The sequence below is a fragment of the Nymphaea colorata genome, chromosome 3, assembly GCF_008831285.2.
Source record: "Nymphaea colorata isolate Beijing-Zhang1983 chromosome 3, ASM883128v2, whole genome shotgun sequence".
Lineage (NCBI taxonomy): Eukaryota > Viridiplantae > Streptophyta > Magnoliopsida > Nymphaeales > Nymphaeaceae > Nymphaea > Nymphaea colorata.
Genome location: NC_045140.1, coordinates 14,034,492 through 14,050,156, shown reverse-complemented (window position 1 = coordinate 14,050,156; position 15,665 = coordinate 14,034,492). Strand labels below are relative to the sequence as shown.

The 15,665-nt window shown below is 38.4% G+C and overlaps 1 protein-coding gene across 1 annotated transcript; it reads left to right on the top strand.

Moving 5' to 3' along the window:
• The first annotated feature begins 1,391 nt into the window (after positions 1-1,391).
• Positions 1,392-3,596, top strand: LOC116250953 (cytochrome P450 78A5-like). Its single transcript, XM_031624965.2, has 2 exons — positions 1,392-2,356; positions 2,616-3,596. The coding sequence occupies exons 1-2, from the start codon at positions 1,418-1,420 to the stop codon at positions 3,255-3,257; spliced, it is 1,581 nt and encodes a 526-aa protein (XP_031480825.1). The 5' UTR covers positions 1,392-1,417; the 3' UTR covers positions 3,258-3,596.
• Positions 3,597-15,665: the final 12,069 nt, after the last annotated feature.

Here is a 15,665-nt window from a genome sequence, read left to right as displayed (position 1 = left end):
TTTTTTAAGAACATTAAACTGTATGATAATGCTTTTATGGTCACATTTATTTTGAAGGATCTTCAAAATAAATGTGACCATAATACTATACGTTTTGGGGCAGCCTGCGCCTGTTTTTAGTAATCTAACAGTTAACTTAAAATATGGTTGATAGCTGGTTTATTTCATTCTCAATTAGAAATAAATTAAGAACCTAGTTCACAATACATATTGACATAGACCCTTTTTTCTCTTCTCTAACATGGAAGAACATAGTTCTTAATTCTTATGAACATACTGTTTCATGAACTTACCTCAATGACCCTTCACGTGTCGTTCCGTAACAAATTCTATTATACCAACCCCCTCGAGTCCTCATATTACCTCATTAATGTACTGGTTGGCCCACATAAGATTACATATATGGCCTCAAAATTAGAACGATAAGGAGGTGCAATGTCAACGTGTGTTTGATAAGGAGAATATATGATTCTCGAAGATGCCATGCTGTTGTTTCAAGAAATATAGTACGATTGTGTCTAGCTAGCACTTGTCATTGAATATAAAAACATTTATAAGCATCTGTCTCCCTCCCCCTCTCTTTTTTGGAATAGGAATATTTTTTTTTTTGAAAAATGTGCCACAAGGAATGGTGGAGCTAGAAAAATTTTCTAGAGGAGCACCAGCTTATATATATATATATGGCTCTGCCAGTGGTTTTAAGGACATAATGCTCATTATGTCAAATGCTCTCTTTAATAAAAAAAAGTTATTGTTCTATTTCCTAAATATTTGATATATAATAGTAATTTAAAGGCAGCACACTCATTGGGTTTCCTAAACAGTACCCAAACTTACTATTGCATTGGGAAATTCCATCCCTGAGAAAACCAGTTACATTAACCACGCCAACCTTCCCAAGTTGCATGCACAGCTCTCCTAACTCCATGATAACTTTCCCAGAATTTTTTTTCCTAAGATTGCCAGTCGATTACCATTTCCCAGAAATACAAAGCACCTCAACTACTTCAAACATGGGCTTCCCGTCCCCAGCCAGGCGTGTACACAAAAGACTCTCCTTTTTGTAATTTTTGGAAACTTTCAACAGTCTAAATGCAAAACAAAATTAAATAAAAAAGCTTTCTTTCATTATGTATAAGCTTTAATGTTAACATACGACATAATAAAGTTGCATTATTTGTCAAAGATTTGTTCATGATGATGTTTATGACATTAGCCTGAGGCAATGTCCTTTTCTTTTTTTCCTGCTTCACAAAGAAAAAAAAAAAAGTGAGAAATTTCTTTCCAAACTACCATTATATAGACAAAGAATCACGAGAGCGGCCCCCACGTGCTCATGCTATATATATAAATCGGGAGTCGTCCACTCTTCACTCGCCTCTTCTCCGTCATTACTACCACTGCCACCCTCATCGCCATGACAACTTTCTCCCTCTCCTGCTTCGACCAATGGCCGTCTCTCCTTTTCATCTCCCTCCTCATCATCCTCCTCATCCTCAACTTTTGGCCGTATGCCGGCGGCTTTGCCTGGCGCTTGGCCTTCCGTAGCGGCGGCGGCTCTCCGCCGATCCCCGGGCCTGCTGGCTTACCTTTCCTCGGCAGCCCCTCTCTCCTGGCCAGCCCGCAGTCCCACCGCATTCTCGCAAAGGCTTCCGCTGCCCTCGAGGCCACCCGCCTCATGGCCTTCTCCCTCGGTCACACCCGTCTCGTCATTGCCAGCCACCCTGATACGGCTCGGGAAATCCTGACCGGATCCGCCTTTTCGAACCGGCCGATCAAGGACTCGGCACGCCGTCTCATGTTTCATCGGGCCGTCGGGTTCGCTCCGTCCGGTGAGCACTGGCGCCGCCTCCGCCGCATTGTGGCGACTCACCTCTTCTGCCCGAGGCGGATTGCCAGGTCGGAGGCGTGGCGACAGGGGTGCATCGGAGAGTTGATGGAAGGTCTATGCCTATGCAAGAGGAGGGAAAGAGATGGGGTGGTGGAGCTGAGGTGGGCGCTACAAGCGGCCTCCCTCAGGAGTGTTTGGATGACGGTGTTTGGGAGGTGGGTGGAGGAAGAGAGGGAGGAATTGGTAGAAATGGTGAAGGAAGGGTACGAGTTACTGGGAAAGTTCAACTGGGGGGATTATTTTCCCATTCGGATTTTGGATCTTCAGTCCATTGGAAGGAGATCCGATGAATTGCGAACCAAGGTTTTCACTTACCTCGGCCGCATCGTGGCCGAGCGTAAGATGCATAATGCCGCCAGTGGTGATGGTGATGGCGGCGGCGGCGGCGGCGATTTTCTCAGCATTCTGCTCGGCCTGCCGGACGAGGACAGGCTTTCAGATATGGACATGCTGGCCGTTCTTTGGGTAAGTAACGACCCATCCATTGTAATAATTTTTGAAAAATAAACTACACGTAACGTAATTAAAAAGAAAAGTCTATAGCTTGTTTCCCTTTTTTATTTAACTCTTTCTAATTCACCTCCTGGTTCAGACACCGTTCAAATATATGGAGGTTTTAATAGTCATAGTTAAAATAAGTAGAACTAATTTGGTAACTACAATATTAAAGTGGATTAGTTTTGTCAATTTTCTTACTCGTTTTTGTTTAATGAAATTGTTTTAGGAGATGATATTTCGAGGTACGGACACAGTGGCCATCCTAATGGAATGGGTTATGGCGAGGATGGTGCTGCACCCGGACATCCAGGCTCGAGCCCAACAAGAGATCGACCTGCACGTAGGCTCCACCCGGGAGGTCCAAGACTCGGACCTACCCAAGCTCACTGTCCTCCACGCCATTGTCAAGGAAGTACTCCGGCTGCACCCACCAGGTCCACTTCTCTCATGGGCACGGCTTGCCATCCACGACGTCCACGTGGGCAAATGGTTTGTGCCAGCTGGCACTACGGCTATGGTCAACATGTGGGCCATCACCCACGACGCATCTATCTGGAAGGACCCAGGTCAGTTTAAACCAGAACGGTTCCTAGAAGAAGACATCAGCATTATGGGCTCAGACCTCAGGCTAGCTCCATTTGGGTCCGGCCGGAGGGCGTGCCCCGGCAAGGCACTGGGCTTGGCCACGGTTCATCTATGGCTTGCTAGGCTGCTCCACCACTTCAACTGGCTCCCCTCTCCATATGCGGATCCGAGGCGGGCTGTGGACCTATCTGAACAGCTACGAATGTCGCTTGAGATGAGGAAGCCGCTTGTGTGCCGGGCTGTTCGCCGGAACTCAGTTCGGTTTTTGACAAAATCCGGCTGAAAGCTGCCGTGTTTGGACCATGTTAAGCAGCAGGGCTGGCCTGACAAAAGGGCTTTGGTACTTGCTTCAAACGGAAAGCTCTGGTGCTTCTTGTTCATGTGAATCAAAGCAACTCCTTGTATTATTGGCTTGTGAAGTGTGAAGTAATCATCCCAAGATCCATGTTAGGCTTCTTTCTTTAAATGTAAATTTTTAGTTAAACAGCTCCCAATTGCTCTTACAAATTATCACTTTGATCATGTCGTGTCCTCGACCCAAATGAGTTCGAGCCATGGCTGGCAGTCATCCTGTCATTTTTATTGGTATCAATTCCTTGGATAAGCCAAAGCTTAGTGACATCACTGTGCAGTCAAAGAGGCTGTTTGGCACCAGCAATAAATTGTTTCTTTGCAAGGTGGGGAGAGATCTATGAAACTTGGTAACACATGAATGTACCCCAAATTTTGAAGTAAAATCAATGGACATTAATAATATATTCTGGGTGCCAAGCGCCCCAAAGGTTTCTCCGCCTATTCCTATGAAGGTTTAGGTCAGGATTTTTCTTTTAGTTCAACTGCTGTCTATAATAAAGTAAAAGTTGTACAAAAGTACCTAACTTTTGGGCAAATAACACATCAGCATTTTATTTTTGAAAATAAAAAATAGCCGCTCAGTTTTAGCAATAAATTGTTAAAAAGCTACATGCCAAAAGAAAATATTCACTCAATTACGTGACATCGTATCAAATGTTGATCATAGATGTGGTGAGAAATGCTAATCCAACTCCGGTTAGGATTGATTGTCCCATCAAACTGCAAACATGACCCAGTTTTCAGAAATTCCTTTTTAAGACTCTTCTACTTAATAATTCAAAATAAAGGAGAATATATTTCCTTTTGGGTAGGAGGATGCCAGGATCATTTTCCAGTCAGGGGCTTATAAAGGCACTTACCATGTTATGTCATTAACATGCAAAGACATGTTCTTTACTAGAAAGGAAATTTGGTAATTGTATGATACTATTTTTTTTGTAAGTTTCATTTTCGTCCTTATAAGGAAAAAAAAAATCTTCCATTTAACTAATAGGGGATTTAGTTATTTCTAGTTTATAACACATAACATATGCCTTGCTAATGGTCTTAGACTATATCCTTCTCTCAGTCTCAAAAAGGTTGAGAAGGCTAGGGAATGCTTCAATTGCTGGAAACCTCACGTGAAAGCTTGATGCAAGGCACCAGGTGATTGAGATGAAATGCCCTAACAAATAACTTTTTCCGCTCTTCAAGAACTTTAAAATCAAGGACACTTTAAAAATACTACTGAAATATTAGCACCTAAACAAAACTTTCCTACATATAAAATGTAGTAATGCATCCGGCAGAACTTTTCCTCCACCTCGCAGGGGAAAATTTTCTCGTATATTACGTGTAAGGCCTTACATTTTTTTATGCAATTAAGCACTTAACTATACGTAAATACATGTATGTGTTAAGTGATGACATATATAATATATATAATTGATTGGATATATATATATATATATATATGGCATCTTATCCCTAGCTCGGGAAACTCTCGGCTGGTTTGGGCGGCCCACTTTCACTTAAAATAAAAAATAAGAGCAAGTGAAGCGCGACACCCGAGCGTTGAAACAGATGGGGGAGCCGATGCTTTCCCCGCTTATGCAGGAAGGGGGAGGCCATCGCCTCCCCAATCACCACTGCCAACCTTTCGACACCGGCGGCCATCCACTGGGTAGGGAAAGCTGGCAGCAGAGACGGAAGGCGACAGGCTCACCTTTCTTTCTTTGTTTCCCCATTTTTTTTAAGCATTCATTTTATGAAAAAAAAAGGCTGAAGTAGAGGAGGCCATCGCCTCCCCTGCGAAGGCAGGGCAGGGCAGCTGCGTCAAAAATTATTGACATGATAGAAAACAAAGTCCAGTCCCTTCTCCCTAGCTGTACTGCCAGTCTGCCAGTCAGATCAAGGCGGCAGCAGGTAGCCGGTGGTGGGAGGGGCGGTTGGCCTCTAGCTAACGGTGAGGGAGGTTTTTTGCCTCTCCTCCCGATGCTCGATGAAAGTCATGCATCATACTTTTTTCGTTTTTTCTTAAAAAAAATATGAAACCCTATATTGATTGCAAGGGAAGACAACGGTTTAAATTAGTCAAATTGGTTTTGGTGCACAGGATTAGAGTCAACAACAATGTAGACATTAAATCAGAGATATTTTTGACTTACAAGTTTGAGAATGTTTATTGACAAATGAAACATGTAGTTCTTGTACTTTTGCTATCCTTATCCATGTATAATTCCGAAGAAAAGAAAAATATGTGTTCAAATTAGGGAATAAGCATTTATTGCTTCACTGGAATATATGCATTTATGTATATGCTAAATTTTTTCTTTTTTTTGTCTGGGAATCCATGTTGAGATCAGGTAATCTGGATTCTCTTGATTATGTGGGAGACTTACTGAGACTTACTAGTTCCTTTAAATATTCAGCATTACATGGTAGGTATCCATCTTTCCTATCCAATCTCTTAACTGTTGGGATAATAGGTACATTTGATCATGCAGTTATGGAAACCTTATCTCTACTGGATAGATAAAGGATTACAATAATAAATTTTTCTTAAGTGGTTTCGATATGGATACCAGCTTTTACTCTTCTATCTTTCTTATCCTCAACACACCCCAGAAGCAAGTGCCTTGGAATGGGGATTGAGCTTGTTACTCAAATAGGAAAATTGTGGACTAGGGTGAGCCTTTGTGAGGATATCGGCAAGCTGACTTTCAATTGGCACAAATATAACTTGAACTTCCTTTTGAGCAATCTTGCACGAAGTGATAACGTACCTCAATGTGTTTAGTACGGATATGAAAAATTGGATTGATTGTAAGAGAGGCTGTCCCAATGTTGTCACAACATATCTTTGGGATCTCTGTAATTGAAAAAGTGAGATTAGCAAGGGCTTGTTTCAACCATACAAGTTATGAAGCTGTTATGGCAACCACTTCATATTTTGCTTCTGAACTTGATTTGACCATGATATTTTGTTTTGACGAGTGCCAAGAAACAAGATTTGGTGCCAAAGAAAGTCACATATCCTCCTGTAGAGTGATGATCATTAGGGCATCTAGCACAATCTATACCAGAATAAGCACCTTAGAGTAACATTAGACTTTGTAAAATATATCCAATGTCTAACGTTGTTTTAAGAAAAAGTAATCTTCAATTCACATAGGCTCAGTGGTCTTCACATGAACTTACATACTTTGTTGACTGCAAAGGCAATGTCAGGTCTAGTGAATATAGCATATTGCACGCCTCCTACAATGCTTCTATATCATGTTGGGTCTTTAAAATTTTGTCCTCCATAACATGAAATTGATTGGTTTGAAGCAGTTGGGATGGCAATAGGCATGGTATCTTGTATATTGGGCCTGACAAGAAGATCTTGAACATACTGACTCTAAGATAAAACGCATTGACCTTTTTTTGCAAAATCATCAATGAACACTTGATCAAGAATTCTTTTGCAAAATCATCAATAAATTATTGTACCTTCTCTTTAGAACTACTTGTTACAATAATGTCATCAACATATACTAGCAACAAGAAGACAACATAATTTGCTTTAAGAACAAAAAAATGATGTATCTACCTTAAAATTTTGAAAATCAACTTGCCCAAGATAAAATTTTAATCATTCATACCAGGCATGAAGTATATGTTTCAAGTCATATAGCATTTTACATAATCTGCATACATATGGGAAGCTATTTGTCTATAAACCCATGTGGCTGCTTCATAAAAACTTCTTGCAGCTTGCCATGAAGGAAGACATTGTTTATGCTTAGCTGCTTTATTTTTCAATCTTGATTCATAGCTATAGATCTCACCAACCAAATTGTAAATCAAGTCCTTGTTGGACGTATAGTTTAACCACCATACAAGCTTTATAGCATGCATTGGTTCCATCAACATGTCTTTAAATCCACTTGTTCCTGATTCTATCTTTTCTTGGTTGTGGTGGAACAAGTTGCCAAGTTCTATCCCTTTGCAAGGGAACCAACTCTTCATTCATCTCTTTTATCCACTTGTCATGCTTTTGAGCTTGAAAATATGATGTGTGCTCTTTATTGATAAATTCAATAGTTTCTTAGAATGAATAAAAGAAAAGGGTACTTTAGGTTGTGGAGGGCCGTCTTGAGAATGTGTGACCATGTGGAGTATTATTCTAGAAGCTTTAGGAGGCCTTGTGGGCCATTCTCATCCTGATTTTCATCGCTTCTTTCTTAGAGAGGCTGAACTAGATCAATGGAACTTGATGAATCATTCTAAATCTTGTCATGTGTAGTGACCACCTCTTGCAATGGTTCGTGGTTGGCTTTCTTATTTGAAAGAATTCGAAGAACAATGTGCATATTATAGGATGGAGAAGATGTTCTTTCTTTATTTTTCTTAACAGCCCAAGTTGGGACCTCTTGAGCTTAGTTGGAGTTCTATTTTTTATGCCCAAAAATTAGTGCTCAGGAAATTTGATATGTTAGAAACAAGAACTTTCTTTGGGGGTTCAAAACAAAGGTGTCACTTGTAGTTTAAACTATATCCTATAAAAATGCATGGCTTTGGCTTCGACTCCAATTTTGATTTTCTATGTGGTCCCATTTGAAGGTAACATGTCCACCTAAAAATCTAGAGATGCTCATAATGAGATTTTTCTTTCAACAATAATTCTTATAGGCTTTTAAAATATGTATTTGACAATCGAAGCATGTTTAAAAGATAGACAGTTGTTTAACGGCATCAAACCAGAATTTTTTGTCAAGAGAAACATGAAAAATTAAATTGTCTCTACACGTCTATGTTTGTGCTCCACCGTACCATTTTATTGTGGGGTTTCTAGACAAGAAACTCAATGACAAATGCCATGAAAATAAAGAAAGCTTGAAAATTCATGACTCATAAACTCACCACCTCTGTCACTATTTATCAAGCTGGTTTGCAACAATAAACTTAAAGGTTTTACACCATTGCAATGTGTCTGACTTCCTTGTCAATGGAAAAATCTAGGAAAATTTGGAAAAATCATTAGTTAAAAGAATGTCATACCAGTATCCTTCTCTTGAGAGAATAGAAGTGGGTCACGTAAGCTTGCATGAATAATATCAACGGGAAAATAAACTTTATTTTTTGAAATTTTAAATGGCAAACATTGCATTTGCCACACTATAGAAAGAACAAAAATCAACAAAAGAATCATATTGAACATAACTAAAATCATGACTAAAATGGTCTAAAACATATAAACTAGGATGTCCTAGATAACAATGCTAGTCTAGTCCATTATTATGATGATGAGTAGACACCAAAGTCTGTTGTTTATAGGTCCTAAGTGATGTTGTTGCCCTAAACGCTGCTAAGACTGCATATATTCAGCCTTTGATGAAGAGTAGTCTTGGTCTGCATGTCCTTAATCTAAAACTTTTGAGGATAAAATTCAAAAAAACACTTCTTCTCTATTGCAAGTTTAGCCACAAATAAAATATTCTTTTTAATCTTTAGAACATGGAGCACTTGAGATAACATAAAACTTTTTACATGTCCACAAAGAGCTAGATTACTCATATGTCTTATAGGAACATTAGGCTCATACCCCATCATAACACCATCTCTTCTTTTGTATTCCATCTTGTTGGAAAGATGAGAACCATTCCCAGTAATGTGGTATGTTGCACCCGTATATGGGTAGTAGTTAGAATCTCGTATATGGGTAGTAGTTAGAATCTATGGACATTGCACTAGCCAAATAACTTGTTCAATAGATAGACCTGCAAAAGCCTTTTTAATATCATAACATTGTCTAATCAAGGAGTTTCTCTTCCACAAAACTAATAAATAAGTTTTCAATTTGAAGAATTAGCACATCCACCTTGCCATTTTCCATTGTTTGACTACTTATTCTTATTATTGTATGAGGATCAGCCTTTGTCTTTATCGTGGTCATAATTTCAATGTCCTCTTCTATGTTGAGTGTAGAAGGTCATGGACTTTTCAACCTATTGTTTTATTTGTTGATTTATAATATGCAAATTCTTCTCATCTATGTCACCTGAGTGCGGAGTGCGGGTGCGGGTGCGGGTGCCGGTGTGACACATCTCAAAAAATTTAGGTGCAGTGGTAAAACGAGAGTATTTTATTATTATTATTAATTTATTATTATAATAATAATATGTATATAATATATATGACAAAAAATTGTCTATAAACCATAAAATTATTAAATAATAAGATAAAAAATACAATTTGTTGATCATGATATCATTATCAATAATCAATTCAACATTCAACAAGAAATATACTCTAGTTTTGAGTTCATAGAATCATAGTTCATACAGTCATACTTTATAGTTCATACATCAATACATGTTACCATCATCAATCAGAGTTACGTTTCACTTCCACTTCCACCAATATCTTGATTTTCTTGAATGCTTTCAATGATATCATCATCATCAAACGCCTCAGAAGGAATAACAAGATTAAAAAAATCCATGTTAGCAACATATAAATTGCGTTCTTCATCAAAATCAAATTCATCTGGATTTACGTCTCAATATTGAGATGATCCACAATTGCATTTTATTAAAGACGAAGCTAAACAATTAAAAATATGTACCACAAAAATATAAAAAATCTAATACAACATAAGAAATTGAGCAAAGCAAAACAACTTAATAAAGAAATACTTGTATTCCTTTTCTTTTCTTAAAAGAAAACGCAAATTAGAATGCACATAAACCAAGTCCTCTGCACGTTGGCTAGTGAGCTTGTTCCTTTTAATGTTGTGTATATGACCATATATGATCCAATTTCTTTCATAACACGATGATGTAACAGGTTGTGATAGTAACCTCAAAACAAGTTTATGAAGCACAGACATTTTTGATATAAGAATTTGTAAAAAGTCTGTCCATACATGACATTCTTTGAGTGTTTAACTCATCATCTAGATGTGGAGTAACTCGTCCAGGACCTCCTTCAATCCATTTTTTATTGTAATATTTGATATTTAAAGAATGAGTCATGCAATGCAAGGAAGTATTGCTTTTATCTCATCTTTCAACTAATATTGTACTTATGCAATCAAAGAACTCTGAATTATCAAGTATAATATCTTTTTTTCTTTCTTAAAAACTATACACTGAATTCGTTCAATCATATCATCTCACATGACATAAACATGATGAAGCATAGACTCATCTTTATCAACAGCTCTCAATATGCACCAAATTGACTCTGTAAAATATAAAAAATATGCAATTTTATCCCACCATTTATCTTCAACAATAAGGTTTTTAATATTTTGACCTTTAGCCTCATCTTCAACCCAAAAAAGGTTCCACTCTCTGCTAAACACCATTTGAATAAGTGCATCTTGCACTCTTTGAATTCTTTTCAACATGACAATTATTGAAGCAAATCGTGTTTTGCAACCTTTAACAATCTCAAATCAGATAACTACTAAAAAGAGACAATGCATGTTGGTGATTAACGATGAAATTTCTAATATTTCTTGCATCTTTTTCAATCTCTTGAATCCATGAGAATTGCTCATGTCCCTTATGATCTACATCTTGACTTGGAGGATTGCATATGTCATTCAGTGCTAAATTCAAAGTATGTGCAACACATAGAGTCCAAAAAATATGTTGAAAATCAAACCTCAAACTAAGTCCAGCATTTGTGCATACAACAACATTGTCTGTAATGAGCTGCACCACTTTATTAGGACCAACCTCCTTGATGGCTTCTACAAATAATTACTTCAAATATCTAACATTTTTATATTTTCCAAACGCATCAACTGCCTTCAAAAATATTGGTTCATTACATGCAATGACAATTAAATTAATCAGTGGACGTCGTTGAATATCAATCTACCAATCAGAAACAATTGATACCTCAGTCGTGTTTCATTTAAACTTTGCTCAACCTCGTTTTTTTCATTATGAAGAAGTGATGTGCGCAATCTTTCTGAACCGGGAGGTATATATCCTGATAATTTGCTATTTGCAAGCATAGTACAACCCTTCTTCTAATATGAATTTCTAGCTACATTGAAAGGAATGCAGCTATAATAGAAAAATTTAGCAATCACTTTATCTATGTTTGCTCTTCCGCAAGAATCAAAACATGTCGCTATAGTTTTTCTTTTTCTATCTGGACTCTTAGGATTTGTCACAATAATACTTGTTTTCTTCTTTTTGTGGATTGTATCAGCACGATCTTGCAACCTCTTGAACTCTCAAGCTTTTTCTGTAGAAATACTTTTACATCCTCGAATTCCATGACCTGACAACTTCAACAAATGTGCCTTAATTCTTGTGCAAGATCTTACAAATGTACCTCGACAATATTTGCATACAAAATGCACATTTCCACTGCCACTGCCTACATTTTTAGTGGCCGCTTTCATTTTTTTCAATAGTGGTTGTTCTTCAGATGCAAATGCTTCACAAAGTAGTGTAGAAGACTTTGAAACATCACCTTCATCCACATTCATACTACATGAAGAACATATTGCAGGAGAATTTGAAACAACTTCTTTTCCTTTCGTTCTGTTTGCCATCTATGGTTTTACCTTCAAAGTTCAAAATAAAAATATTCAAATATAACAAATTTAAGAATAGATAGCAGCATAGACTATATACTGCGTAACTGCAGCTATTCAGATTTCACAAAAATCAGAATATAAAACAAACGCAGCCTGCAGCACTGGTTTTTTAATCAGAAACCAACAGAGAACCAAAGACTATATACATTCAGGGAAGATCACAACTCTACCCCGAATAGTGAAGAAATGAACTAAACCACATGGGAAGTAGCGCAACACCCATTTTACTAGTGTTGCATAGCTAATATACGTGCAGAATTTCAGTAATCTTCAAAACTGATTTAACTTTCCATAAGGAAAACAATTTGCACAAATCTATTTTTGCTTTTGAACATTATAGATAACACAAACTCAAAGATAGTAAAATGTAGGGAGCTTTATAAGACTCATGGCATAGCTGGACGAGTAACCTAAAGCGTGTGGCTGCTACAACCAATCCATTCTTGATTGGACAATAGTTAAATAAGACAAACAGTCTTGGGAAAAAGAATCAAGTGTGTGGCTACTACAACCAATTCATGCTCGTATTGCACACAATGGAGTGATGAATTAAAGGAATGAAGGCAAAAAGAAGTCCACCACCCCATTTCCATACCAAAAAGCAAGAGGCATTGAGTATTTCAAGTGGAACTACTCACTGATTAAACATGCTTTCTAATAGAATGACTAACCCGAGGCTGGGTTGTCGGAATAAATGACAAAGGACTAAAGGAGTTGATGGCAAGTCGCAGTTCGACTTCGGCCGGTGGTGGGAGAGAGAGAGGTGGATCGATGCGCTATAGCCAAATGCTGACAAAGTGACAATAGAAAATGAGAAAACCCAAAAATGAGAAAAAAAAGAAACAACCAGACCAAACGAGAAAACCCAAATACACAACACCATTCTCAAAACAAAAAACTGGGAGAGGGAGAGTGGGCAGAGAGATTGGTACTTACCTCGAATGGAGGATTGGAGGTCACCCTGCCCTGCAAGCGACGGCCGACGAGTTCACTGGCTCCACCCAATGCGACGTATAGAAGAGGGATGAAGAAGAAGAAGGGACGAAGAGGGAGAAGGTCGAAGAAGAGGGACAAAGAAGGGGCGAGGTCGACGATCGACTTTGTTAAAAACTTAAAAATAAAAAAAAAAAACCCTAAAAATTGGACCAAAGTAGACTGACTCGTGCGAGTCGGAAAAGGATGATTTTATCTGGGTGCTGTTAGCCGCACCCGACTCTTGTTTGACCCATTTGGGTGCGCACCGGCACTGGCACCATCACATCGACGTGATCCATTCTTGATTGGACAATAGTTAAATAAGACAAACAGTCTTGGGAAAAAGAATCAAGTGTGTGGCTGCTACAACCAATTCATGCTCGTATTGCACACAATGGAGTGATGAATTAAAGGAATGAAGGCAAAAAGAAGTCCACCACCCCATTTCCATACCAAAAAGCAAGAGGCATTGAGTATTTCAAGTGGAACTACTCACTGATTAAACATGCTTTCTAATAGAATGACTAACCCGAGGCTGGGTTGTCGGAATAAATGACAAAGGACTAAAGGAGTTGATGGCAAGTCGCAGTTCGACTTCGGCCGGTGGTGGGAGAGAGAGAGGTGGATCGATGCGCTACAGCCAAATGCTGACAAAGTGACAATAGAAAATGAGAAAACCCAAAAATGAGAAAAAAAAGAAACAACCAGACCAAACGAGAAAACCCAAATACACAACACCATTCTCAAAACAGAAAACTGGGAGAGGGAGAGTGGGCAGAGAGATTGGTACTTACCTCGAATGGAGGATTGGAGGTCACCCTGCCCTGCAAGCGACGGCCGACGAGTTCACTGGCTCCACACAATGCGACGTATAGAAGAGGGATGAAGAAGAAGAAGGGACGAAGAGGGAGAAGGTCGAAGAAGAGGGACAAAGAAGGGGCGAGGTTGACGATCGACTTTGTTAAAAACTTAAAAATAAAAAAAAAACCCCTAAAAATTGGACCAAAGTAGACTGACTCGTGCGAGTCGGAAAAGGATGATTTTATCTGGGTGCTGTCAGCCGCACCCGACTCTTGTTTGACCCATTTGGGTGCGCACCGGCACTGGCACCATCACATCGACGTGGGTGCGAAGTCAAAAATGGCGCACCCAGGTTTCATAGCTTCTCATGATTAAGAAGTAAATCATATAATTCATCAAAAGTCAGCAATTATTTTCTGGTTGAAACCGAAGTAATATGTCTTTCATAATTCATTGACAAACCATGAAGAGTATGATGGACCAAATAATCATTAGAAACAACCACATGGGCAGCACTTAAAAGAATCAGCTAATAACTTAACATGATTCAAATATTTGAGCATCGATATGTCTTGCATGTCCTTGAACTATAAAATTCTCATATTATACTGAGATGCCTCTGACTTTTTAAGGGAGAGCCAAACATGTCTAGCAGTAACAAATCAGATAAGTTGGCTAAGGACAACCTCTGTCATATAGCTTTGATCCATGACAAGGCAACTTGGTTAGATCTACTCCAAACTATGAATACAAGATGCACCAAATTGGATGCTCCACCAATATATTAATCAAGAGCAAGAGAAGAGTCATCAACATCTTTTAATAAATCTTGGGTAAACATAATAGATTCAATCTTAGTTTGCTATAAGATGTAATCATTATGATCTAGCTTAACAGAAAATAAATTAGAGAAAACATTCCATTGGACCAAAGACGGTAGGGATATAGAAGATAGTGCACTTGATCAGGATGTACAGGATGCCTTGCTGACCCCTCAAATCACATCCTGCTCTAGAAATAACATAAACAAAGAGCTCACAAAGCTTTGATACCATGTAACTGATAGAAAGTTGGGAGAAAGAACAAAAATAAAATAGATTTAACGTGGCTCAACTAAACTACATCCACAATGCTACACTCTCTTGATGACGTGGGAGAGGTACATGATCTTTTAAATATGAATTCAATATTACATGGTAGGTGCCCATTTTCCTTTCAAATCCCTTAATTTTTGGGACGACAAATACATTTCATCCCACAGTTTTAAAAACTTATGACTTGAGTCAACCAAGGAAGGTTTATGATTAGGATTGGGATCAGCATCACTAGTCAACTCACCAGCTAGCTCTGTTGCAATTGATCTTCTTTTGGAATAAACCTGCCTAAACAAGTGGTCACGCTCCTCCTCATTTTCAGTTGAGCAATCATCATCTTTTTGTGTTCTAGAAAGTCTGTGAACTGAATATCTTGATTTGAGGAATATTCTTTCCTTTTTGTGGACCTCTTCCTCTGAAGAGAATTCTCACCAAAATAGAAAACATGTTCAAGAAGGAGACATCCTTGCTTACATATACACTACCAGTGGAAGGATCTAAACACTTGTATCTTTTTTGAGTAAGAGAATAATCAAGAAACACACCTTTAATCGACTTGGGGTCAAGTTTTTTGATATTGGGACTATAATTGTGGATAAAACAGACACAACAAAAAACCCAAGGTGGAGAGAAAAAATTCATAACTACATGCTAACATAGAATGAGGCATACATCCATTCAACACATGACTAGGCATACAGTCAATCAAATATGCATCGGTTAGCACAACATCTCTCCAATACTTCTTTAAAAGATATCATTGGAACAAAAGAGCCTTGGTAACATTTAGCAATTGATGATTCTTGCTTTAGCAACCCCTTTTTGAGGGGAGGTATAACTACATGATGTTTCATAAATAATCCTTGTTTGTGAAAAG